This window comes from Protomyctophum bolini (assembly GCF_963924005.1).
Source record: "Protomyctophum bolini genome assembly, chromosome: 9".
NCBI classification, from domain to species: Eukaryota; Metazoa; Chordata; class Actinopteri; order Myctophiformes; family Myctophidae; genus Protomyctophum; species Protomyctophum bolini.
The window spans coordinates 14,033,595-14,060,528 of NC_137870.1; the positions used below are offsets into that span (position 1 = coordinate 14,033,595).

The 26,934-nt window shown below is 41.6% G+C and overlaps 3 protein-coding genes across 3 annotated transcripts; 2 read left to right on the plus strand and 1 right to left on the minus strand.

The window, feature by feature from the left end:
• Window positions 1-494: 494 nt before the first annotated feature.
• On the minus strand, window positions 495-14,854 carry nop53 (NOP53 ribosome biogenesis factor). Its single transcript, XM_080771675.1, has 12 exons — window positions 14,648-14,854; window positions 13,272-13,354; window positions 11,825-11,930; window positions 10,959-11,164; window positions 10,162-10,226; window positions 9,979-10,074; window positions 9,178-9,279; window positions 6,864-7,016; window positions 4,439-4,614; window positions 2,872-2,938; window positions 1,140-1,216; window positions 495-989 (listed from the first exon to the last, which is right to left on the minus strand). Exons 1-12 carry the CDS (start codon window positions 14,851-14,853, stop codon window positions 926-928), a joined length of 1,401 nt encoding a protein of 466 aa, XP_080627801.1. The 5' UTR covers window position 14,854; the 3' UTR covers window positions 495-925.
• Window positions 14,855-15,614: 760 nt separating this feature from the next.
• On the plus strand, window positions 15,615-18,513 carry LOC308320941 (histone H3.3A). Its single transcript, XM_080771689.1, has 4 exons — window positions 15,615-15,750; window positions 16,677-16,820; window positions 17,320-17,473; window positions 17,632-18,513. Exons 2-4 carry the CDS (start codon window positions 16,693-16,695, stop codon window positions 17,758-17,760), a joined length of 411 nt encoding a protein of 136 aa, XP_080627815.1. The 5' UTR covers window positions 15,615-15,750; window positions 16,677-16,692; the 3' UTR covers window positions 17,761-18,513.
• A 791-nt stretch (window positions 18,514-19,304) lies between these two features.
• LOC308321106 (histone H3.3A) lies at window positions 19,305-23,317 on the plus strand. Its single transcript, XM_080771903.1, has 4 exons — window positions 19,305-19,436; window positions 20,286-20,429; window positions 21,143-21,296; window positions 21,784-23,317. Exons 2-4 carry the CDS (start codon window positions 20,302-20,304, stop codon window positions 21,910-21,912), a joined length of 411 nt encoding a protein of 136 aa, XP_080628029.1. The 5' UTR covers window positions 19,305-19,436; window positions 20,286-20,301; the 3' UTR covers window positions 21,913-23,317.
• The last annotated feature ends 3,617 nt before the right edge of the window (window positions 23,318-26,934 follow it).

Here is a 26,934-nt window from a genome sequence, read left to right on the forward strand (position 1 = left end):
TAATCTGGTCAGTTAGTAGTACTAACCATCTAATGGAATGGTTTAGTACCAAACCACCATTCCATTAGATGGTTTCTGGAATCTTACCACTAGTTGCTTTTGAAAAACAATCAGAAGTTGTGGTTTTGAGATGGTCAGAGTGCCTTACACTTCAGTATCCCCCTCTGGGGTGAACATCATATATTCTGCATTCTTTTTTGTAATGCTAACGTTTGTACACAGCAACTCTTGAAAACAAACTAATTGTGGGGTTTGCCCTTTTTGATCAAGTCACGTTAATTCAAGTGGCAGATGCCGAAAATTAATTATTTAAGGGCATGTGATGCACAGCCTTTGTGATCTACTGGTAGATGACAATCTACCTTTTATTTTGGGCACCCCTGGTGTAGAGGGAAACACTGGATGATCTAGCACAGAGCCCTGGGGGGCTCCGGTCATCAAGTTTATAGGGTTCAAGTCGTTGAATGCATGATATACGACAACCTCTAGTGGAATATTGCTATTATAATTTTATTTATTAGCAGGAACAATCACCCACATGAAATTAATGAAAACCAAACCGTACCAGTAGGTTATCATCAGTTGCAACACATACCAATGTAAGGTTCCAATTAGACAGTGTCATAAATTACAAGGCATTGCAAGTGTATAAAGCTTAACAGTACGATATACCGTCAAGTAAAACACAAAAAGAACTCTAGAACTGTCTTGTTCAATACAAGTGGGTATTTCAAACTTCAGAAATGCCAGCCTTTGTGGGTGGCATATACATTTGTAAGCAACTGTAATAATCATGTCATTACAGACACACATTAAGACCTGGAAAATTGGTCTTGCTCAAATGTGAACTGCAAGCACTTTGTATATACAATATACACAGTTTATTGATTTACTGTGGCCGTAGACATAGCCAGATGTTCCATCATCAGATGGTGATCTCTCTGAAGGCCCTCTTCTCCTGGTACTTCACCTTGTGCTTTCTCACGAACCTAAGATGGACACAAAAAGGAACGGGAGGAGAGATAAATAAGAGGGATAGGACAATTGATAGCAAGAATTTGCATAAAGAAAATTCTGTATTCATAATCTATACATTAAAGTTATTAATCAGCATTTCCATGATCAGATAAGATCCTTACTTGGCTCGCTCTCTGGGTTCTATCAGATTCCTCCTCTGAAGGCTCTTGAAGCGGTCTTTGAGGACACTGCCCTCTGGCTGCAACACAATGACATTACATGTACAGGTTAAAAATAAGTGAATGAATATCAAATCAATTCCGAATTAAGCAACTTAACTGTCTGGGGTGTTCACATAAGCCCGAGTAGATGAAATGACCAAAAGTTTTTTTGAAAATATCCCTTTAACCCATTTTGGGCAGGAACCCCTTGGTGTTTTAAACATTAAGTTATAATTTAGCTATTAAAAAATAGCTAATCTACAAGCTCATAGCGTGGCACGCTACGAGCTTGTAGGTCTGCTATTTTTGAAAAATCGTGAAAATATTTATTTCAGAAAACTGGAGGATTTAGGCCTAAATGGGTTAAGCGGTCTGTCAATTATGGCTTATTTTTCTAAATCGTTACCAATAATCTGCTTGGATGCCATCAAACATCTGAATTTCTATGCGCGTGTTGGTATCCTCAGATCATGTGTTCTTCACATTCCCACAGAGGAAATACTGCAGAGCGTATCTTCACATGTTCATCACGGGACACACGTTTACGTTTCCTCACCAATTAATTGTTCACAATGGCATCCTGCTCTAATCCATTTCGCCAAACTGGGTTCTACAAACCGTCTTAGCTCATAGAAGAACCCATCTAATGTTCTACAAACCGTTTCAGCACATAGAAGAACCCATCTAATGTTAATTTGTTGCAAACAGAAAATGTGAAACTGTTCATGCTTGGTGTATGGCTAGAGGGGGATCATCATGCATGTACTAGCAGCATGAGCCGTGATTGGCCTACGTGAAGGGGACAGACAAACCCTGCGACTGTATAAATATGATCTGACCATTTTTATTTAGTTGTTGATTAACCCGAGTCTTGAAATCTATGTACCAATTGAGCAGTTGAGACCAAGAACCATTGAAGTCCATACATTTATTCTGACCCCTCCCTGAAAAGTCCACCCGTCATGACCCCTTATCCACAATGTATACATTACGGACATAGAGAAGGTTCATCCGCTCAACAGTTCTGGGGCAAACATCTAGTTTTGGAAATAAAAAATATTTAGTGTAGAGGGGGAAAGGAAAACCCTGGGGGACTCTCAAAAATGTATATAGGGTTTAAGTCAGGGTTCCCCAAATAGCGGCCCGCGGAAGAATTTCCCCAAAAAAATAAATAGATTTTCTCTTTTCTTGGGGTCAGTAGCCCCTGCATGTCAAACTGGGGGTCCTTTTCAAATGGAGTCTTGCCCTGAACATTAATTTCAGGGCAAGACCTCGACCTCGCCGACTCTGCCCCCAGCCTGGTACTGTAGTCAAAATATGGCCCTTGAGGAAAATTAATTGGGGAACCCTGGTTTAAGTGGTTAATGTTGCATTGTGTGGTCCGGACAGAGGGCGTAGCAGTCCGGGCACCTACGCTACAGTGTATGGCCTGACAGTGTCGCGGGTTTGAGTCCCGATCCAGACGGCCTTTGCTGCGTGTCAATTCCCATCTCTCCCAATTTCCTGTCAGCCTACTGCCATACAAATAAGGCATAAAAGCCCCAAATAAAATCTTGGAGAAAATATAAATATATAATACTGCGACTGATATGACTTTACAAAACACGAGAAAATGAATGCTTCAACACAGTAGTAGAGTGAGAGAAATGGGTAAAGAAAAAATAAAGTTGTAATGGTGGCATTAATACAGTACCTTGAGTCTTCGTAGGGAGCCCGCCAACTCATCGCTCAGCTGTACCTCCATGTCCTGTGGCTTGAACCTGAACATGTGGCAAACAGGAACTATTAGAAACAAGTGAGGTTCAATCCCTGCTACAATCCATACTGTGACATTTACATCGTAAATAAAATCGATGCCTTTTACATGAATGAATATCAAATAAATACTGAATTAAGCAACTTAAACTGTCTGGGGTGTTCACATAAGCCCGAGTAGATGAAATGAACGTTTTTTTCCAAGTGAAAATATCCCTTTAAGTAGTCTGTCAAATAATTATGGCTTTAAACACTTAAAGGTATTTTTCTAAATTGTCTTTGAGAAGCCATAGTTACCAATAATCTGCTTGAATGCCAACAAACATCTGAACTGAATTTCTATGCGTGTGTTGGTATCCTCAGATCAAGTGTTCTTCACATTCCCCAGAGGAAATACAGAGCGTATCTTCACATGTTCATCACGGGACACACGTTTACGTTCCTCACCAATTAATTGTTCACATTCTAAAACCTTCAATGGCATCCTGCTCCAATCCATTTCGCCAAACTGGGTTCTACAAACCGTCTCAGCACATAGAAGAACCCATCTAATGTTAATTTGTTGCAAACAGAAAATGTGAAACTGTTCAAGCCACATCGTAAAGAAAAGCTAGATGCCTTTTACAAGATTCAAAGTAGCAAGTGCATATGTCAGGCCATGATGAAAGCATTGAGTAATTTCTCTCAATTAGCCATTCGCTAAACCCCATCCCAAACCAAATAGTTTAGCAACCGTTGCTATGCAGGGCAAGCCGTCGTCACCTCATAGCCGTCAATGTTATTTTGCATGGCTGTGTTGAACACATACATAGCTTAACATCGGGAAAGTTATACGACTGAGCCACCCAGGTGATGGCAACAACACTAATGACCGTAGTCTTGCGGAAGGACGGTCATTAAAAGTAGATTGTTGGATACGGTTTCTCCCTCTGTCATTTCCTTGTATATTGAATTACATCATGCACATTTGCCCAGTGCATAGCTTACTGCAGGGTTGGGGAGGGACTTGCAAAGGCCTATGATGAAAGATGGAGGGGAATGGTTGAGGACATTAGGGGCACAATATTAATCAAAACATATTTGAGGGGAATATGTAAACAAAAACCCTTTTCTTTTTTTTTTTAATATATTTTTTTATCCCACAATTTTGTAACCCATTTTTCACCCCTGTGTCAATCATCTACTGTGATCCTGGGCTCTACAAACCCTCCGCCAACCTGGGGAGAGCAACGGACTTAACTCATGCTTCCTTCATGCTTGAGTGTCCAAGTTGCTCCTTTACACCTGACAGGGGGGAGTTTCCCTTTTCATTCAAATGTTTCTCAAATGCAAAATAGCCCAAGCTCACAACAAAATGTGCTGGTAACTTGTAGATCAGCCATTTTCCAAATGTGCACACTCTTTAGGGATAAATGGGCAGCAGGTAAATTTACACACAATTTCTTTTTTTTTTTTAATAAAATTGCCAATAAAGTAATGGATAGTTGCTGCCCCAGAAGACCTACCTTTGTCTGCCGAGGCGTCTGGGCTGACTCAAGGCCGCCTCCTCGTTGGACTTCCGCTGTGCCCGTCTCTCCACGGTCCTCTGCTCCCGCTGTTTGACCAAGGCTTTGAGGGAACGCAGCTGGAACAGCTGCTGCCGTCGTCCCGTCACCTGCTGGGCCATCTTCCGCCGCTGCGCCTGTGGTCGTGTGGAGAGGGCGAGGAAAACATTGAGACGACCGTGCCAAGATGCTGAACTCGTCTTGAACCACTTTATTACCACAGGCTAGGTGTGGAGCACAACAACTGTCCAAGTTGCAATATGAAAACTGATAGAACGTATCACACTTTAGCAGAGTGCTTCTCAATACATGATACCAACTTGCATCAAGCTACAATATTTTATGCCCCCAACAAAACAGATTTTTGCTCAATGTACATTATGAAAGCTGTCCAAGTGTGTGATAACAGCCAATGTTATATTTTAACCAGTCAACTCATTCAATGCCAGATCTTATCCACCCTGTCTGATTTTCCGTTTTTTTTTTCTTACCTTGGAGTAGTCGCAGAATATTCCAGAATGTCCACCAGAGTCCTGCAACGGGTCGGATACCCGTGATTCCCCGCGGGTACCCGTGTTTGACGGGTGGGTATATATACCTTTATAAATGAACGGGTCCGGGTGCGGGCGGAACGCAACGCAGCGCGGGCGGGTGACCTTTTTTAATTAGTGGACCTGCACTGCGCGATGTTAAACAGCAGCTGAGCTGGGGTTTCTCCTCAACAGCGGAGACAAGTTAAATCCGTCACATGCCCAAGGAATCGACAGTGATGTCACATCACTGCCGATTCCTTCATAATGGCGTTCCGTTTCTGCTGCTGTGCTTCATGCTACTTCCTTGTTGCATATAGCAGTGACATCACGGCTAATCCTTGCTTTCTTATCGTAACATTTCACGTGTGGAGTTTATTTTTTTATCATCAGGCTGCAGACTGTAGCCTATATTTTCGTTCGCGCTGATGAAACCAAGAGATTATAATTTATAATGCCAACAGTCAACACAAGATGTAAGCTAACCCAGGTAATGTTGGCCTAATGCACCACTCTGTCTAAGTGTAAATAAAGTTAAAAAGATTAGCCTGATGAGTGATGACTGTTTGAAACAGCCTTGGATCAAGACGGTCGACTCATCAGGCTAATCTTTTTTTATATCATCCTCTCCTTGTTGATATATATTATGGCAATATGCCATTTAGGTTGAAATCATGATATATCTTTATGTTGTGATAAGCAGCAGTAGCCTCAGTCATGAAATACATGTCTTCCGTTCCGTGTGCAACACACTGCCGCCGCCGCCGCCCACCACCACATGCGGTGTTGGATGAAATAAAGTCAATGATAGCTATCGGTGCCTGTGATACGAACGGGTAACGGGTCCATTTTTTGACGGGCGGGATCGGATCTGGTTTTGAGTTTTATATAAATCACGGGTAACGGGCGGGTAGCAGAACTGATGATTGACGGGCGGGGCGGGTGCGGGTATCGAAAATTGGACCCGTGCAGGACTCTGATGTCCACTACGATTGATCCCAACTGCTGATAATTACTGGGTGTCTGTGAAAAATAAAAATGCGACTCGGACAACCGTGCTGTTCCTTTCTTATTCCTCATTGAAAATCCCATAATGGCCGACCAGGAAGAGCTCTCTCCAGGAGAGCGGCAAAGCACATGTGAAAACATGCTATAGTATTGGAGCAGACCGTCGCCGTTTTTTGCGATCACATGATTCAGTTTCCATATACGGCTGAGGGTTAAACCGTGACGTTTACCTATGAAATGCCCAAAATAGGCTGCGAGTTAACCGTTTGACATGTAATGCTTTGTTTGTGTGTAGTGCCCGAGGACACCCTGTAAGAACGAGGTATTGAATCTAAATTAATTAAGTGAATGAATATCAAATAAATACCGAATTAAGCAACTTAAACTGTCTGGGATGTTCACATAAGCCTAGATGAAATGACCAAAAGTTTTTTTGAAAGTGAAAATATCCCTTTAGGTCTGTCAATTATGGCTTCAAACACTGCCACTCTGTAAAGGTATTTTTCTAAATCGTCTTTGAGAAGCCATCGTTACCAATAATCTGCTTGGATGCCAGCAAACATCTGAACTGAATTTCTAGGCGCGTGTTGGTATCCTCAGATCAGGTGATCTTCACATTCCCACAGAGGAAATACTGCAGAGCGTATCTTCACATGTTCATCACGGGACACACGTTTACTTTCCTCACTAATTAATTGTTCACATTCTAATATACAACCTTCACAAGGGGGCTTGTGAAGGGGCCTTAATCTTTAAATTAATTTCAATATAGACTTTCAGCGTGGTTCCCCATTCCCCAAGTACTGAACAGCACAGACAAGTAGAAGCCGCCCATCTCCTGTCCTTACCTTGAACTTCAGTGCCTTCTGTTTTTTCCTCTGTTTCTCAGTCTTTTTCTCTGCCAGTGAGACGGCTCCCACGGGTGGCGACTCTTCATCCTCTGACTCCTCCTCTTCCTCGACCTCTACCAGTCCTTCCACCTGCTCCTGAAACTTGGACTCCTGAAGACAGAACACACAAAACACATCAGGAACAAAACTAGGTTTCAATCATCTCAAGGACAGACATTAAGACCTGAGGCTGATTCTTTTAAGTCTGAGTCCGTGTCTTTTAAGTCCTGTTGAACAGTTTTCTGAAAAACCCATGTAGCCAATTGGCTCGCTCTCTGGGTTCTATCAGATTCCTCCTCTGAAGGCTCTTGAAGTAAGGACGCTGCCCTCTGGCTGCAACACAATGACTTTACATGTACAGGTTAAAAATAAGTGAATGAATATCAAATAAATACCGAATTAAACTGTCTGGGGTGTTCACATAAGACAGAGTAGATGAAATGACCAAAAGCTTTTTTGAAAGTGAAAATATCCCTTAAAACCAGGGCTCCAGCGTGCGACTTAATATGATACTTAATTTCTTAACGTGAGAGTTCAAATTTAACGGGCGCAGCACGACCAAACTGGACGAACCGAGGCGAATATATATTCAGGTCTGAACGCAGTTTATCCGACACAAAATTAACTTATATTTCTCAGCTGTACAATTTCACTGGAGCGCAGCACGCATATCTAACTGCATGATGATCACTTATTGTTTGATTAAACATATGTGCCACGAAAAATAGCTTCCAAAGCTTGTTATGTTTGCATCGAGGAGGTAGCCTGTGTCCATACATGATTATCGAAAATACAAACTACATTAATCTCCCTCCCAGTGAGTGTAGAGCACTGATGCCTGATTTATTCTTCGTCGTACAAAGTGTGTGCTGAAAATAGCTGATCTACAAGCTCACAACGTGTCGCATCTGCGACACGTTGTGATCTTGTAGATCAGCTATTTTCAGCATGCAGAGATATGCAGGCTCTGAGAACATTCAGAAACTTTTGCCTTCACAATAAGTATGCAGCTTTCACAAGTTGGCCCATGAAGACAAGGAAAAGGATTAAGAATTCGTTGGCATTTCACATTGCAAAAGATTTTTTCCAAAATGTAAAAATATTATAATAAGGAAATTAATTTGGGTAATGGTATATTGTACAAATTGTCACTTTATTAATCCCAAAGGTTTGGACTGCATTTAATTTTCAACACAAAACCTTAAACTGACTTTATGTGCGTGGAATATAAATATTGCCTTTATTGACTGAGTGACTTTGTGTTGGGTTCAAACCAGCTACAGTGTTTTGAAGTATAACCAGGTAGGTTGCCGTTTTTTTACACAGTGACCTTTGTAGGGGGTTTTATGATTCAAACCTATAATGGTGGAAACCACTACATAAATAAATGGTGCTACCTAATTTGTGGTGGCGCTACCAAATGAAAATGTAGGTGGCACCAGTGCTACCTGTGAAAAAGTTAGTCTGGAGCCCTGCTTAAAACGGTTTGTCAATTATGCCTTCAAACACTGCCACTCTGTAAAAGGTATTTTTCTAAAATGTCTTTGAGAAGCCATCGTTAATAATAATCTGCTTGGATGCCATCAAACATCTGAACTGAATTTCTATGAGTGTGTTGGTATCCTCAGATCAGGTGTTCTTCACATTCCCACAGAGGAAATACAGAGCGTATCTTCACATGTTCATCACGGGACACACGTTTACTTTCCTCACCAATTAATTGTTCACATTCGAATATAAAACTTTCACAATGGCATCCGGCTCTAATCCATTTCGCCAAACTGGGTTCTACAAACCGTCTCAGCACATAGAAGAATCCATCTAATGTTAATTTGTTGCAAACAGAAAATGTGAAACTGTTCATGCTTTGTGTATGGCTAGAGGGGGATCGTCAATCATGCATGTACTAGCAGCATGAGCTGTGATTGGCCTACGTGGAGGGGACAGACAAACCCTGCGACTGTATAAATATCCGATTACTATTTTTATTTAGTTGTTGATTAACCTCTTGAGTCTTGAAAATGTTCGTTTTAAACTATATATATACACATTTGCACACATTCACGATTTCTAAAATGGCAGATCTACAAGCTTGTATTGTATATGAGCTTGTATAACCACTGCTGAATAGCCAAAGAAAATAACGGTTAAAAACTAAAATGACACGAATGCTTAACCGGTTTTAATGGGTTAACACGAGATCAAAGCTGCACACAAGTCCAGCAGAAGAGAGCTGGAATATCATAAAAAAGGAGAGCAACATGTACTGTACCTCTGTGGCTTTGCTGTCCCTGTCCACAGCCAACTGTTTCTTTAGTCTTGCCGCCACCTTTTCTTTTAACACCTCGATTTCATGAGCCTCCAACAGCAGGGCCTGTTAACATAGGAAACACGGGAGGATGGGACTTAGTGGTCAAGAGGATAAACATCGTTCATAACTATACCTAAAACGGGGTTAAAAACCTGGTAGCCTGTTCAAACACTGTCGGTATCCTCAGATCCCAGGGGTATGTTAACATAACATCCACCCCGAGCTCCAGGGTGATCTTCACATTCCCAGAGGGAATACTGGGAGCGCAAGGATGGGTTCATCACAGGACACACACGTCTAATAGAGGGTATGCGCATGCATAAAGTGAATGGCAGATTGAGTGACAAAGTGAATTTAATGTTGTTTAAAGTCATTTAATGCAATCAAATAGGACATTTGTTTGGATGTATGGGCTGTCCTGCTAGAAAGTAGTTTTTTCCACTCAGGCGTTCATACATAACTTCCAGGTATGATGTCACGCACATACCCTCCATTGTTCACGTTCTAATTAATGGCATCCTGCCTTTATCCATTTCTCAACTGGGTTCTGTATGCATTCTAGACAGTTCTTCTATCGAATGTTCCTAACATTTAAGGCGAGAAAGAGTGAATGAGACTGTAGTCATCATTTCAAATGTTTTGCTCATTCATACTTACAAGAATAAAAAAAACAGTGCGTTAGTAAGTAGAGAGCTGGGTTAGATATTAAAATGCTAGAGGAAAAGTGAAACAAATTACTAGAATAGAAACTGGTGGAGTTACCTGATGGTCGAAGAAGTCTGGGTTGTAAGAACCTCCAGGAGCGATCACTTCTACTGCAGGGAGAACAGAGGGCTCCGCCTTAATCGTCTCTGGACGCTGACACCCAAAACACAGCAGTGTTAGTTCACCTCCAGAATGCATCTCCAGACTAACAAAAACAAACCTTAAAGACAACGCTCTCACCTTGACACGCTTCTTGCAAGTCTGCTGAAGGTAATATTGGTCCCCTTTGTCCTCCGTCTCTTTAACTACAATTTCAAGAAAGAGAAGTAAAGAAAAGCTAAAGATTACAACTACAGTACATAAATGTAGTACACGCAGGAGATGGTAGCAATTGTCAGGTGAGCTGAAGTGTCATGTGTGTCGGCAAAGGCATCCTCAGATCCCAGGGGTGTGTTCACAAAACAGCCCCCCTGAGCTCCAGGGTGATCTTCACATTCCCACAGAGGAATACTGGGAGCGCAAGGATGGGTTCATCACTGGACACACATGTGTAATTAACACATTGGTGTTGGTTACCACGGATACGGGAGGTCGCAGTGACGTAGGAGCGACATTGGCAAGACTGAAGACTATGGGTTAAGACTACGGGGCCTAGAATAGATTAAGAACAGATTGGTGAAGATTACTGCTAACAGCTTACTCTGCCACTATTAGTCTATTTCTCAAGGAACTGCCATTCTGATCGTGTCATCACAAGCAGTTTCTCGGCCCCATACAATACCTCGGTTATAGTGTTCTTTAGCTAGTGTGTAATTTCTAACAAAAGAAAATCTCAAAAAATGTATTTAGAACTGTGGCTCTTGTATAACACATGCTGCTCTGCAAGCTTGTACATCTGCCATTTTGTTATAAAATTAATTTAGCATTTCCTCCAACACAAACGGATACCTGTGCCAAAACATTTTCAGATGGCGGGGGGTCTTGGCATGAAAACTACCGATTTAGAAGGCATTGTAGAATCTCTCTTCCACACTCACCCTCCTCTCCTCCCCAAATGTCAAAGAATTCTCTTTCTGGATCTTTGCTAGAGTCTGTCACTGCCTTCTTGGTCGTCCGAATGACCGGTCGTCTGTTCAACAGCCGTTTCTGCCTCTGTGACACCATGCCATTGGCAGCCTGGTACTCTATCCTCTCTGCGGTGCGACGAAGCTTCTTGGCGTTGGGTTGCTGGTGGGAAAGGATACTGGAGGAGGAAAGAGGCAGAATATATTATATGGAGGAAGGAGAGAAGCAGTTAGCCACATGTCTATCCTTTGTTGTACCATGGTGCTGCACAGCAAAAATAGCCAATCTAGGGCAGATTCACAGTCATGTGTGTCAGCAATGGTATCCTCAGATCCCAGGGGTGTGTTCACAAAACATCCCCCCTGAGCTCCAGGGTGATCTTCACATTCCCACAGAGGAATACTGGGAGCGCAAGGATGGGTTCATCATTGGACACAAACTGTTCACGAATACCATTGCCCCCGCGGGCCATGATTCACATTGGCCTCGATTCTGGCACACCCACGTACACTTCATTCAACTGTATTCAATGCTTTCACATTGCAGCGATACGGATCCGAGTACAGTTCTTGTCGAACCTTAACTCCTTGAACCATAACATTGTTATAATTTAGCTATTGAAAAATAGCAGATCTACAAGTTCATAGCGCGCCACCGAGTGGCGAGCTATGAACTTGTAGGTCTGCTAAATTTTGTTATCGTAAAAATGTGGCACAAATCTTTGAATATGTATATATTCTTTAAGAGGAAACTCCCACCCCCCCCCCCCCCGACGTCAGGCCTAAATGGGTTAAAAGAGGGTGTTAAGACAAGAGAATGTGTGGTGTACTAAACTCACTCTTTGGGTGCTGGGACCAGGGAGTCATGCTTCAGTATCATGTCGATCCTCAGAGGGCGTAACACCTTCCCTTTCCTCCTCTTCCCCGCAACAGGAGGTGGTTGTTCTTCAGAGAAAAACAAAACAAAACATCTTCACATCAAATACTGACAAGCCTTGTTCGATACAACAAAGTGTCATATGGCGAAAAATACCTCACACTGCTGTGCTTTGAGAGCACATAGCTGGGCTAATTTATATACCTTTGAAATGTTGACCTATCTATGGCTTATCTGAAGGTACCATTGGTCCCCTTTGTCCTCTGTCTCGTTAACTACAATTTTAAGAAAGAGAAGTAAAGAAAAGCTAAATATTACAACTACAGTACATAAATGTAGTACACAGGAGATGGTAGCAATTGTCAGGTGAGCTGAAGAAAAGTTGCATTGTTTGCAGTCATGTGTGTCGGCAATGGCATCCTCAGATCCCAGGGGTGTGTTCACAAAACATCCCCCCTGAGCTCCAGGGTGATCTTCACATTCCCACAGAGGAATACTGGGAGCGCAAGGATGGGTTCATCACTGGACACACGTAATTAACACATTGGTGTTTGTTACAACGGATACGGGAGGTCGCTCTGATCGGAGGAGCGACATTGACTATGGGCCGAGAATAGATTAAGATACCAGCTTACTCCACCACTATTAGTCTATTTCTCAAGGAACTGCCATTCTTTGGCCCATCTATGACATGCAACGATTCATCGTAATCGATTATTGAATTAGTTGTCAACTAATTTAGTAATCGAATTGGCAACTAATCACTAGTTTTTGCAATTTATCATAGGTGATTTCCCACTTAACCATAGTTTTTCCAGTGTTATGTGTAACTACACTAAAGAGTGATCCATCTCTCTTTCCTTACAATCTGATGATAGTTGCACAGTAGCAACTGCAAAGCAAAATATGACACATAACGATTATAGTATCAAGAACAAAACATATGGCTTGAATATTTATTTTTAAATGATCCATTTGAGTTCAGAAGAGTACTGTTCCTTCTACACATGTATGCAGTCAGAATAAGCCTAAAGACACCATGAGTTGCTTTAATTCATTTTAATTTTGTTTGTCTTTTATTTGAATAGCGGCCTAATCAGCAGCTAATCAAATGAAAATTTTAATTAATTTTGTTAGACCATGTCTAAAATAACCTAAAATATATTTTTAAGGTGATAGCTAAATAAGTGTCATAATCCGATTAATAGTTTAAATAATCGGCAGATTATATAAACAAGTTGAAAGTGTTCACTAGTGGCCATTACAAAAACAAACAAAAAAAGTACATTTGTTAAAGTGCAATCCATTTAAGAGGAAGGCTGGGTTACATTAGTTATAACATCTAACCAATGACTAGTCTAAACTAAGTGTGCCTTCCGCAGTGGGGCAGAACATTTGAAAATTATTACCCTTCTGTGGAGTTTCCTCCTGCTCCTGGATGCCAAGATCCACAAAGAACAGGCTTTCATCCGTCTTCTCAGATAGCAGCCCCCTGTTGGATGAAAAAAAGTGTTGAATATTAACTATATTCTGATAGTATTAGTAATGAGCTTTTTTGTTCAGTAGAGTCTCCACATCTCTCTAGATGGGGGGGGGGGGTCAGATCAACATAATTATGGAATGAATTATGTACTGGCCATATAAGGAGCATTTCTTGTAGTTAGATCAACACATGGAATGTTAGAACAGGTCAGCTCCATATATGGAGATCTAAGGGTGGCAGCGGGTTCAGTGTACACTACAGGGTTTGACGAGGGCCCAGGTAGGGCTAGGCCTTACATTTTGGGCCTGTTGAGAACTCCATTTTCACCCTACAGCTGCAATGTTGGCGAGTTTAACATAAGCAGCCGATCTCAAACACAAATTGGATGAGTGGGATTCCTCCCATTATTAAAAAAAAAAATCTAGAGTTGCAAATTACAGCTGGAATTGCTGGCCAATATTGATGACATCAGGAATCTCCATATATGGGCATTCCTATATACCGGCATATATATATGTGCTAAATATTGATGACATCAGGGATATCCATATATGGGCATTCCCCAGCCAATAAGTGAGAGGTTTTGTGCTAATGGGGGGGGGGGGGGGGGGACCAATGTAAACAAAGGCGGCTTGCATGCTGTGGGAAAATAAAACAATAATCCTAAAAAGGACAACGTGAGTGCTGGTATTTATTCTCACAATGCTGTGGTTTGCAACAGAAAGTTGCATGCACAAGGGCTGCCAAAAGTAGGCTATCTTTTGTTGTTTGTTTTTGCGGCCTCCCTCTTCGAAGTTAGACTGGGCAAGCTCTAAACTGACTGGGCCACGGCCCGCGTGGCCCAATGGACCCTACGCCGGTGGGTCCAGGGACCACGAGGGGGTCCAGGGCATAGAGTTATTAACTCTATGGTCCAGGGGGTTTCAGTAGCTCTGGTCCATAGCTCTAATGCCGTTGAATTTCTAAAAGGTTTCATTTTATGCTCTCAAGAGTTACAAGAATTATCATTTTGATCAACGTTTGCCTGTTCTCTCCTAATGCTACAAACATCAATACAGCATGGAATCGTGGACAAAATCTTATCTAATGACAACAAAATATTCTTTAGTTTTGGATCGTAACGCCAGGGCTCCACTGGGCGCGTCTGCGTCGCGTTAGAGGCTAAATGTCAAATGGTAGTCCGTGGCTCAAATGCAGAATAAACGGACCATGGTTGAAATGAAAACCACAGTGAATATTATATTTGATGAAGCAGCGTGTCGCCTCTCCCAGACTCCCACTAGGCCATGCTCACTCACTCACCCCACGGCCCTCTCCTGCAGTCTAACGTCGTCCAGAAACAGCTCCACATCCTGGACGTCGCTGTGTTTGTTCCAGCTCTTTTTCTTGTTCTTGTTGACGCGCTTCTTTCGGCTGCTGTACAGGTCCGAGGCTTTCTTGGACGCGTTTACGGTCAGAAAGCCGTCCTGTGAGGCCGCCACGCGTTTCCACTTCGTGCCCGACGCCATGTTGGAATGGAGAAGAGTGACAACACACGTCACACATACGGGTCTTCTTATAGCAGTCACCTCACTGTCGTCATCTACAGGACTGCGACAGTACTGCGTCAGAAATAGCAGATCTACAAGCTCACAAAGCGCCACTGATGCGACACCTTGTGAGCTTGCAGATCTGCTATACATTTTGCTTTCAGTCTTTCTCCCCCCACTAAACAAGACTGTATCTCAAGGAGGAGTCGCCATCTGCTGGACGGTTGGTGTAAGGGCCAATTAATGAAAGTCAGTCAGCTTATGAGCAAAACTCTGTTTTTCTGTCACATTTTTTCTTTCTTTAGAAAATACATCTAATTAAAAACGTTTAAGAGTAATAATTACATAGCTTCTACGTTACTGAACACTCGGAAATTGTATATCAAGTTGACTTTAATTACCCTCACAAAATAAATAAATAGCCTATACTATTTATTTTGTAGCAATTTAAACAGAGGTATAAATGGTGTAATATAAATGCAATTGAGCAATCTGGTGGCATGACCATGATGCTTGTTGTTGTTCTTGAATATTACCACTGATTGGTATTTTATACCCCCTTCCCCCATTTCTTGTACTTTTCAGCTGCATAATAAATCAAGTCATACCTAAGTGAGTCGTAATTAATAAACATGACAATAACTTGTTGCATGAGATTGAGTGTCATGCTGTTGTTTATTGTTTATGGTGTTGATTCATATATGTAAAAATGTTTGTCCCAAATGCATTGTGGGAAACGTGTGTCCTATCTTCCTATGTTCTTTTTCCTTTTTTTTTACTCCCTTCATTTTATTGAGAGAGAAGAACAACGCTTTGGAGACTCCCAGAACAATTTCACTAAATTGTACCTGCAAATCTTTCACCAAGTTTCCAAAGGTGAGTATCCCCCGTGCAATGAAACATTTATCAATCGTTTTGTGATTTTTTTTATTTTAGTTTTAGTTTTGGGATGACATGTTTTGTTTATTTTTTCGTCAAAGACAAAACGCAGAGCTGTTCTCTGCTTGCTCGGGGAGTCGGGGACCTCAAAAGCACTTGGCGATCTAGTCAAATTCGGCTCGGAAATGCGCCTAAAGTGAGGGGTCATCTGACAAAATCTTGTGCATCAAGAGTTTCCTTAAGATGTCTACTGTCGTTTCCTAAAAGGATATTTCGGTTATATTCCGCTGTTTTGTTGTTCTTTGGTCGTTTTTATCATCAACCTCTCTTTGCAACAACGAATTTTCCTTCCCGTTTACATTCTTGTTGCAAGCAGCCAGCCAGCCATCGTCTGTGGGTGTGTTGGTTTGGTCACATGGGACTGCTCGCGTGGGCGGCACCCCTTGGTTTTCGAGCAGAATAGCTTATTTTGAATAAAAACCAAGGCTCACGCGCACTCGGCTAGCTCTGCGTCATGAAACGAGCGCACCCAGTTCCATGCGCAAGGGGCGGGTTTAGCCAGCTGATCACCTCGATCGTTATTGGTAGTTGGGTCAGGAAAATCCCACCCCCAGAGCTCCTACACAGTTTGCCATTGGTTTGTTGGATAAAGATCTAAGATATGATTTGCTATCATATATGTCCTTTTTATTGCTATGATTGCATAAGCTACCCTGGATACAGTTTGATATTTCAGGGTACAAGTGCAAATATTGATTTCAGCCCATGCAAAGTTAAAACATGTATTTAATTAATTACTTTGATGTTAATAATGTGTTTTACCTTTGACTCCCTGCACATGATGTTTGTGTTTGTTTTGTTTTTTTAATCCAAATGTGAGCAATGCAGAAAAATAAACTGGCCTTTTTTTAAATTTTCTTTAGGTGACCTGAAGTAGCCATGGCCCGTACAAAGCAGACCGCTCGTAAGTCAACTGGAGGCAAAGCCCCACGTAAGCAGCTGGCCACAAAGGCTGCCCGCAAGAGTGCCCCTTCCACTGGTGGGGTCAAGAAGCCCCATCGTTACAGGTGAAAATATGTAGTGATAAAATGCATAAGGCTTTGGCCTAGATTTTACTTTTAAATCAGTGGCCACACAAAATGCTCCATCCCAGCAAAAAATGCCATGTGCAACTGAGCAGTTAAGTTAGGAAACATTGAAGTCAAATGTTTTCACACACATTGTGCACACATTTGTGTTTACTCTATAGGCTATGCTTTTTGAGGTAGTTCAGAACTCATTACAGTAACTGATACAGAACGTACGATGAACTTGCACGTTTTCAATCCTCTTTAGAAAACACTAGTCTTTAACACAATTTACAGGCTAGTTTACATGTCATTTACATCACCTTATATTGTATTGTGTTACCAACAATAAGCAATAGAGGGTGCCAGGATCAAGTGAACATAACAATACATAACAAACATGCAGATTAGAAGAAAGTCAATACTGAAAGTTTAGTTATTTTCATTTCTGCTGCAGATTGTGGGTTATTCATCTAACCCTGTGTTTTTTGTTCTCTAGGCCTGGTACCGTGGCTCTGCGTGAGATCCGTCGTTACCAGAAGTCCACTGAGTTGCTGATCCGCAAGCTGCCCTTCCAGCGCCTGGTGAGAGAAATCGCCCAGGACTTCAAGACTGATCTGCGTTTCCAGAGTGCAGCCATTGGAGCTCTGCAGGTCAGTGAGACAAAATATTTTTTATACAATGGTAACAAAATTATTTAGTAAGGTAACTTACTACATGACTTACAAAACATATTTATTTAAATAGTTCTGACCTACCGGTACTACTATTACCATACTTAAAATTTGTTTTTTTGTTGTTTTGTCTGCAGGAGGCCAGCGAGGCCTATCTGGTCGGCCTGTTTGAGGACACCAATCTGTGTGCCATCCACGCCAAGCGTGTCACCATCATGCCCAAAGACATCCAGCTGGCACGCCGCATCCGTGGGGAGCGAGCTTAAAATGTTTATTTGTCATTTATTATAATATGTAATCTGTCTTTCCTTCCCCTCCGCTATCCTTCGTTAGTAGTTTGGTTTGCGGTTCTATTCTATAATGATTGTGACAAGTGTAAAATGTGTAGTCATGTCTCTTTTGGTGCTATTAGTACAGTCTGCTTAGAGAATCCTTGTGTTTGACACTTTGAATCACAGACACAAATACACTCCTGTTGTAATTTGCTAGCTCATGGAGATACAAACTTGAAGAATAGGGTGTTTTTGTGAAGCTGAGAATGGTGTTCTCAAAACAGCATAGGAAACAGCATTTAGACAGACATTTTCCTCTGCAAATGGACACAAGCATTGACATAGAGCGAGGGTATTTTCTTTTTTTATATTCAAGAATTTGATGTAGTAGTTTCTTTTCTTTTTTTTACAACAATTGCATATTTCTACTGTTAATAATAAATGTGTTAAAATTACAAAAGTTTGATTCTAGTTGTCAATTGGGAATACCATTGTGCTAAAACAATGCATGGTAGGGCAGACTACAAGCGGCATATATGTAGCAGAACTATGTTTATCACGTTTAATTTTGTCACATTATATCCAGATAATGTTGTGACATTTTGTTTTTCTCTCAGGTTGATGTGATAACCTATGATTTTTTTTCTACTGTGTTTGGATTTTTGTTTTCTGCCATTTTAAAAAGCAAATATTTGTACTCTGGAATTCACATGCAAACATGATAATAAACCGTTTCTTGTGATTTAATCATTGGTAGAGTGAGAAACCCTTGACCGAGTGTCTGACTTGATATCTCTACTTGATTTTGTCCATTTATAGTTAATTATCTTTATAATGTCCCTCTGGAACTCACAAATATTTACAAACTAGTTTCAACACAATCTTGATGACAGCAGTTTTTAAGCAGTAGCTTAAACATTTCAATGACAATCAGTTATCAAAGAATAACAGACCTACAATATTGTAAGCAAATGCTATAAGGCAATTTCACCTAAATTAAGAACATTTGCACCATTTAAATATTTGTATCTGTTGGGTTGTGGTGGATACATGTTTAGACAGGTAATTATAGTGCAAACTTCTCAAATTGATAGATACAATATTTTTGGTTTTGTTGCTATATCAAGTAGGGCTGCATTTAATTGGTTTTGGTTCCTCAATATCATTAACAGCAATAACAAAAAATTACATTCAGATTAAGCTCAGGGACATTAATTCACTGTCTCAGTGCCATTTATAAAGCCTGTATCTGCCCAAGCAGGAAAGCGCAACACAAATGACAACACGAGTAGCCTATAGGCCTATCTACAATTAATTTAATCAAAGCCCACACTGGTGCTTGAAAGTGCTGTGTGCTTGGTCATACTTCTCTAGTATAAATGCAGTCAAATAGATTAGAAACTCCAAGTCAATGTTCAACGTTGTATTTTTGTAACAATTATGCATGTGAAGTGAGCATACCGGTAATTCAAACTAATAATGAAGCAAAGATGAACATAATTAAACCCAAGTGAACAGAAAAAATGTTGTAAACACTGTTGCATTGTGGGGCACATGATTGACGCGGCGGCCATTTCCCCACTGCCACTGGTTCCATTGTGGATACGAAGAAAATAAGACACCAGCCAAACATTTCCTCACGTCGTCTTTACCGATACTTTCAATCGCAGGTAAGTCTCTCCAAATGGCAATTTCTGCATTTGAGTAAACTTCAGATTTTCTTTTTCTTTTTTTAAGTTACAAATGTACTATTTTTTTGCGTTATTGGTGGAGGAAAGCCTATATTTCCACCGTGGTGAAAGAATAACAAACGCGACTGTCGAAACGACGGAGAAAATGCAGTCTTTTCTATATCCGATCAGAGAGAGTGGGGGGGTGATTCTGGTTCAAATTATGCGCCGGTTCAGTTCGGTTGTACGCAGCCGTTAGGGACCGTTCAGCTCCCCAACGCTTATATATGGGTTCCTTGGGATGTTTCCCTTGCTTTTCGGCTTTTGTTTGATCCGCGGGCGTAGGTATTATTAATAAAATCGTGAGAGTTTGTGTGCTGGTTCTTCGCTCTTCTGCCCTGGGTCTTTATCCCGTTTGCGCATCAAACTGCCGCCATCATCAGAGCTAGGTGGGCGGGGCCTAGCAACAGCATTAGGGCGCTGTTAGAGAGCCCGCCCCCGCTTGCATGCTGATTGGCTAAACCATGGTGTTTATGAAAGCGTATGCCAAATACAGCCAATAAAGTGGTTATAATATTTGTGATTGGCGTCGACGATTGAGGGAACGTCTTGTATGCATTATTCAACAAAAGTTTACTTACCCGAAGTTTTTGTGGCTGAATTTAAAAATCTCATAGACTTTTTGTTTCTGCTGCATTGGGTGTGTGAAAGAGTAGATGAATTGAGGAGGTTGGGAGTTGAGTTTTGGATGTTTGATTATATGAGTCATATTATTATGACATAAATTATACAGTGTGACTAGTTATGGTTCAATTGAATGACTCTGTTTTCCCTTTCCCCCTCTTTCAGGTGATCTGTAGAAGCCATGGCCCGTACAAAGCAAACCGCCCGTAAGTCAACTGGAGGCAAAGCCCCACGTAAGCAGCTGGCGACAAAGGCTGCCCGCAAGAGTGCTCCTTCCACTGGTGGGGTCAAGAAGCCCCATCGATACAGGTGAGCTACATGTAGTAATGTAGAGATTGAAATAGCCTATAAATGTTCTACTCAATATGGAAACATGTCTGTGAGAAGATACTCTGGCCATGCATGTCATCATTTCCATACAATATCTTTCCATTCCCTCAATAAAAACACAAGGTTCGGCCTGGGCCGTGGCTCAGCGGTCCAGGCTGTCTGTCCCTCTATAGTCTCACGTAGCCAGACAACTATTCCACAATCTCCGAATGCTACAGTATAATAGAGTCTGGAAATACAGCTGCCGAAATCCGAGAAATATATTTCCGTTCACGAAAATATATTTTAAAAATATTTAAAAAAAAAAGATTCCTGCTAAGCAACAAGCTATATGTGCTTAGATGTTTTCTATTTATATTAGGATACATTTTTGCGACTGTAAAGACGAAACGGAAGTGGGGAGGAGTCCCCGGATGACGGTTCAATGAAGAGACCTAAAAAAAAAAGGAAGAAAAAAAAAGTATTAAGACGCAGATCAGCAAATAGCTGATCTGTGAGGCGCTGTGAGCTTGTAGATCTGCTATTTTCACAATATATGTGGAACAGAGTCAAACAAAATTGAATTCCTCATTTTGTCAGGTTGGGGGGTCCCCAGTTCAAATATGTATTTTGGGGGGGCAATGGGCTGAAAAGTTTGAGAACACCTGCCCTATTATACATGTTTTGTATCTTAATTTTTTTCTGTTCTCTAGGCCTGGTACCGTGGCTCTGCGTGAGATCCGTCGTTACCAGAAGTCCACTGAGTTGCTGATCCGCAAGCTGCCCTTCCAGCGCCTGGTGAGAGAAATCGCCCAGGACTTCAAGACTGATCTGCGTTTCCAGAGTGCAGCCATTGGAGCTCTGCAGGTTGGTACTAAAAGTTTAAAAGCAACCAAAACTAGACTACAGTACTACATTATGTGCAAAAAAGAAAATACCATACTTCCAGTTTAAGGCACTGGTGCGTTTTTTCCGGACGAATATGGAACCGAGGAAGTACAAAAAACAACGTATCACTTTATATCAATCATAATGTTTGCACACTGCCACCGAATATTTCGTCTGTATGAAGTTTTTTTGTTCCAGGGTCGATTTGATCTGTTTTTCCACGATTTGATCCGTGACAGGCTGACAGCTAGTGATAGCCTACTTACCCTACTACTTTCGGATCTGCAAAACGCAGTGAAAAATCACAGTGTGCCACCCCCTTAAGTATATGTTGTATATATGCAATCATTCACTAATTAACAGGCTTGAGATTTAAAAATGGTAACTGCTCTGGGCAGGAGGTTTAGAGAGGACAAGGTACTATAACCATATAGGAACATTACACTAATATATCTCCATTTTGCAGGAGGCCAGCGAGGCCTATCTGGTTGGCTTGTTTGAGGACACCAATCTGTGTGCCATTCACGCCAAGCGTGTCACCATCATGCCCAAAGACATCCAGCTGGCACGCCGCATTCGTGGGGAGCGTGCCTAGATGCCCCCTTCTTCTGCTACACTCCTTCCATCCTTCTCCCCTGGTCTGTCTTTCAATTCCTCACCCCCCCCCCCCTCTCTCCTATTTCCTCATGTTGGTAGTGTGTAGAGAAACTGATTATATTATGAATAAAGTGTATAGTCGTGTTTTTTCTTAGTGCTCTCGGCAGCAGACTTCTAGGGTACTCTCTTTTCGTGCATGTACCTGCGTGATGTTGATCAGACCTACAGTACACAAGCACACATACAGTATGTATCTCGTAGTTTGCATTGTTTTCACTCCTGCCTCAAGAAAACCCACAGATGTAGTGGAGTAGAGTTTAAAAGGATAGTTTTGGGGTTAAAAGAAAGGAAAAAGGTGGGATTAAACGATGCAAATCTGGGTGTGACAGACAGGGGAGGGGGCAGCAGTCTGTCTGCTGGGAGGTAGTTTCTTCTCCCAGCAGGGTGCTTGAACCTGACTTGTCTCCTCTTGTACGCTATCAGTCACCACCAACTGGCGTCCACAAACTACTCGGTTATTTTGTGGACCTTGTCCTTCTCGTAGTGAAGCTTGAATGTCTGCCCCTGTGTGTGTCTGTTGACTCTGATCAGCACAGCAAATTGTATACAGTTCAAAAGCATCTTTTGGAGCATTTGATTTATTATTACTATATTGATCGTTGATGGTATTATTTTGTTTTTGATTTATTTTTAAAGAAATCCTCAAACATGGTATTTTAACCACAGCAGAAAACTTTGTTAATACAAAGATGGATACAAAAAAAACAAATAAAAAAAAACTTTACAGCGAACAAATGAAAAAGAACTACCGGTAATTGTGTTTCTACTGTGTATCAAAGCTACTGACTTGTTTTGGCAACCAAAGTATGATCCTCTTGTTGATTCTATTCCAATTTGACATTCGATGTCAATGTAACATTCAGGCCTGTGTGTGTCCTTTATTCAGATTGGCTTCATGTTGTATTGAAACAAGCTCAAGTGTCACCCCCCTCACCCCCCCCCCCCCAACAGGCTAGGGTTTTTTTTTTTAAATGGATCTTTGTATTACACAGGTTTGTGGAGACCTACGGTGCTCTCCAAAACTCCAAAAACTGATATTTTTAGACAAATGAGGCGATTCAAAAAATGTGAAGATTGTATTGTAACTCAATGTTAAATGACCAGTAACTCTGGTCAGGTTTTATGTAGCTTTCCCCTACTTTGCCTCCTACTTTTCTCCAGGTTACTTCATCCATGTACCGTTTCTCAGGTTGACTCATCAATCGTTTAATTTAAACCTTTTGTTTTTTCTTCTTAGTTACTTTTTCCCCTGTTTTTGAAATGTTTAAGATGTTTCAATAAAACAATGTTTGTAATTTCCAGATTTGTCATATAAGGTGGTAATAAATGGATGTTACACACTCTCCCACTGCTCATTCTTAAACCACATGAACCCCAGCGTCCCTTTTCTGGGCATGTCATTATGGGCGTACATTCTGAGAAAATGGCGAGTATGCAGATTGAGTGGTCAAGTTACTAGAATTACTGAGCTAGGCCAACACTGATGGACCATCAATGTTGGAGCTCATTAGTTCTAGTAACTTGGGACAGTTCCTCATTTCCAAGACTTTTCAGGCGTCCCACAAAATGACACCCTGTCCCACATTGTGACTGGAATTGCATCAGTGTTCAATGCCCTAATAGTTGGCCTTCTGTTGTAAAGCTCTCTCATTGTCTCTTCCTGCAAGATGTGTTTTTAAGCCTGTTAAAATGGCATAAATGTGAGACACCAGAGGAGTTTATAAATGATAGTCAATAGGCCTATGGTCGAATATGACATCAAGGCATTAATAGCAACTCAAGTAGTACGTTGCTACCCCGGTACTCCAGTATCGGGTCCCCCCATCCCACTGGTCCCACACAGGCGATAGCCTACTTCTGTCCCTCAAATGAACAGTTTGGATCTGGTCACCCTACTGATGGTGCAACCACAGTATAATCAGCTGACTGCATAACTGCAAGGTCCTGTAATTACCTGCATGTGCCTGTACCATTTTACTGACAGTATAAAATAGAGCATGAATGCCTTACTGAATCTAATGCTTGGAAAATATATTTACTAAATCTAAATGGCATTATCAAACCCGTAAATGGTTTATTAAACAAATACATATAAATAATATATATTTAATAATAATAATAATATATATATTGTGTATATGAATCATATATAATGTTAGGTATATAGAGCCTTTGTAAAGTTGTAAACATGTCTCTGGCCCATTGACAAATTGACCACTAGGGGGCAATACAGTTCCATATTTGTCACAATTGTCTCATCCTCAAGCACAGCTTGGACCTCTGGCTGACACATTGTACTGTCTTTAACTGTAGCCTACACGATAATGTCAACCAAAGGGGTCAAGCCAAGGGCCAAAGAAGCACTGTGCATGACTTATGCCATATGGTATAGGCTTCATTACTTCTAAATTATAGAAGTAATGAAGCATAGCTGGAGATTTTACAAAGACTAGTTGTTTTTTTAAGTCGGTAAAGATATTACTCTCCTAAGTAATATTGCCCAACACTGACCGCTACAGAGAAACTGTGGATATAACCTACCAATAAGGAACAACAGTGCAGCTAATACAGTATAGGCCTACTGTATTAGCTGCACTGTTTTGGCTATATGACGGACCTCAGGGATTACAGGTGTCAGACAGTTGAGCTAACCGTCCGGGCCAAATGTGAGTGTTTCTTCCTCATACATCAAACATGAGTTCATAAAGCCGCTCTAGGCTACTATAAGTACACCTGTCTAGAAAACATGCCCAACCTGATGCAACAAAACCAGGTTTACGAATATAGCACACAAAAAAGTTCAGCTTCCCCTTTGGCTTGTGACTTAACCTCAAACGAACCTTCAGCCCATAATGCTCATGTAGTTTTAATACTATTACAAGTATTAAATGTCATAACAAATAAGCAATTAGTGATAGCCGGTAGACCGTCAACCAACTAGTACTATCAGAGCTTGGAGCTTCCTCGTCGTCATGTGTCCTACTGGCAGTGGACCACGTAGGCCTATTTACACAGTTTAGTGCAACTAGCAGTCGATATTCTTTTAATAGTTTCTGTGGTACAAGCTTTTTTTTAAGGACCTGCTTGCTGTAAGGTGTGACTTTACAGTACAGTATGAAGCAATATATTTAAAGTAGGCTTATGTTGAACTTTGGTATAGAACATTGGGCAGTGTTATTCGTATTCATTTTCAACCTGGTTTCCCGGTGTATGTAATAATATAACCAAAACAAAAATGATATGAAATAGCTAAATCAGCTGACAATGTATTGCGGCACACTCTGAGCTTGTAGATCGGAAATTTTCAACTGCATTGTATGATGAAGTATAGTGTTTATGTATATGTGTCAACTGTATGTGTGTGTGTGTGTGTGTGTGTGTGTGTGTGTGTGTGTGTGTGTGTGTGTGAGCTTGCTTGCGTGTGTGCGTGCGTGTGTATTTCTGCCTCTGCGTGTGCACAAAAAGTGTGCATGTGCATTCACCTTCCCATGAAGGTCTGCATGGGGGCCTCCATCTGTGGCACTCAAGGGGATTACAGCCAATCTGTCTGTCTGCCGCTCAAAGTGCTGACCGTCAGACCAGCAGCAGATTAACACTGGGATTGGTGGCGTTGGGGGGGGGGGGGGACGACTACAGAACTGGGGCTGTTAAGACAAAGATGGACGGGTGAGAGAGACCTATGAAGAATGAGGAATGGGTGGGGTGCTGTGTGCGTGCGTGCATGTGTGCGTGTGTGCGTGCGTGCGTGTGTGTGTGTGTTTGTGTGTGTGTGGCGAGGGCCAAATGTCTCCCGTAGTATAGTAGAATTTGAGAATTAGACATTGTGGGAACCATTTTCCTGGTTCACACAACAGAAATTGTTGTTTTATGGGGGGAAAACAAAGATTAGGAAAAGCTTCACGTTGGGGTTAGGTCATAGGATTAGACCCTTACAGGTTAGGTGTGTGTGTGTGTGTGTGTGTGTGTGTGTGTGTGTGTGTGTGTGTGTGCGTGCGTGCACGTGCGTGCGTGCGTGTAGAGGTACGTATGCCTGATGTATTAGGTTCCCACAAGGTGTCTCACTCCGCTATAATAGCAGATATAATCGTTTTGAAGGATAGCAAAAAAGCTCCAAGGGCTTGTTTCCATTGTGGTCCTCAGCTATTTTTGGCTTCAGGGTTAGGTTTAAAACGGCAAAGAACTTTTAAATGGCTTTCATAAAAAGCCATCCTACAATACCAATGTCCTCACAAGTATAGTAATACACACTTTGTGTGTGTGTGTGTGTGTGTGTGTGTGTGTGTGTGTGTGTGTGTGGGGGGGGGGGGGGGGGGGGGGGGGGTGTACTAAAGGGGTCGGGTAAAGAGACAGACCCCAGATTAGTGCACAACTGGTACAGTATTATGTGTGTGTGCGAGTGTCGTGGGTGGGGGTGGGTCCCAGCATAATATATATGGTGGCAACAGGACAGGGTTATAAAGGTCACAGGGTGGGGTGGGGAGGGTGAATGGGGGAGCAGGATTGAATGGATGAGGGATAAGCAAAAAATAGAGCTATTGTGTAGAGAGAGAGAGAGAGAGAGAGAGAGAGAGAGAGAGAGAGAGAGAGAGAGAAAGGGGGAGGGAGGAAGAGAGAGCAAAGATCATCTGCAAGATTCCTCTAATTTGTCTAAAAGAAATACAAGACAAAAAATGTAAACACCACACAAGGTGATTAGTAAGAAAGACTGTGGTGCTGACAGCGGTAACAAGACCACTCACCCCATTTCTGTTTTCTGTGGGAGAGGCTGGACAGCAGACGGCTGGACTTTGAATTGAACTATAAAACTTTCATGACAGCAGACAGCCTAAGTACAAATATAATTTATGAAAAGCTACTACAGTGAAGTCTGTTCACAGAAGTTGTTGTAGGATATGTGGGGATTATCTGACGAGGTACCAATACCATTTGAGTGTGCAAAACCTTACATAATACTAAATAA

What these genes read in the sequence shown, in the direction of transcription:
- nop53 (XM_080771675.1), bottom strand. Translation starts at nt 14,853, where the DNA reads ATGGCGTCGGGCACGAAGTGGAAACGCGTGGCGGCCTCACAGGACGGC. An exon ending in CTGCAGGAGAGGGCCGTGGG is followed by an intron (nt 13,355 to 14,647) that starts GTGAGTGAGTGA and finishes TTCATCCAACAG; the next exon opens with GGGGCTGCTATCTGAGAAGA. An exon ending in CTTGCAAGAAGCGTGTCAAG is followed by an intron (nt 10,075 to 10,161) that starts GTGAGAGCGTTG and finishes TTTGGGTGTCAG; the next exon opens with CGTCCAGAGACGATTAAGGC.
- LOC308320941 (XM_080771689.1), top strand. Translation starts at nt 16,693, where the DNA reads ATGGCCCGTACAAAGCAGACCGCTCGTAAGTCAACTGGAGGCAAAGCC. An exon ending in AAGAAGCCCCATCGTTACAG is followed by an intron (nt 16,821 to 17,319) that starts GTGAAAATATGT and finishes TTTGTTCTCTAG; the next exon opens with GCCTGGTACCGTGGCTCTGC. An exon ending in CAGCCATTGGAGCTCTGCAG is followed by an intron (nt 17,474 to 17,631) that starts GTCAGTGAGACA and finishes TTTTGTCTGCAG; the next exon opens with GAGGCCAGCGAGGCCTATCT.
- LOC308321106 (XM_080771903.1), top strand. Translation starts at nt 20,302, where the DNA reads ATGGCCCGTACAAAGCAAACCGCCCGTAAGTCAACTGGAGGCAAAGCC. An exon ending in AAGAAGCCCCATCGATACAG is followed by an intron (nt 20,430 to 21,142) that starts GTGAGCTACATG and finishes TCTGTTCTCTAG; the next exon opens with GCCTGGTACCGTGGCTCTGC. An exon ending in CAGCCATTGGAGCTCTGCAG is followed by an intron (nt 21,297 to 21,783) that starts GTTGGTACTAAA and finishes TCCATTTTGCAG; the next exon opens with GAGGCCAGCGAGGCCTATCT.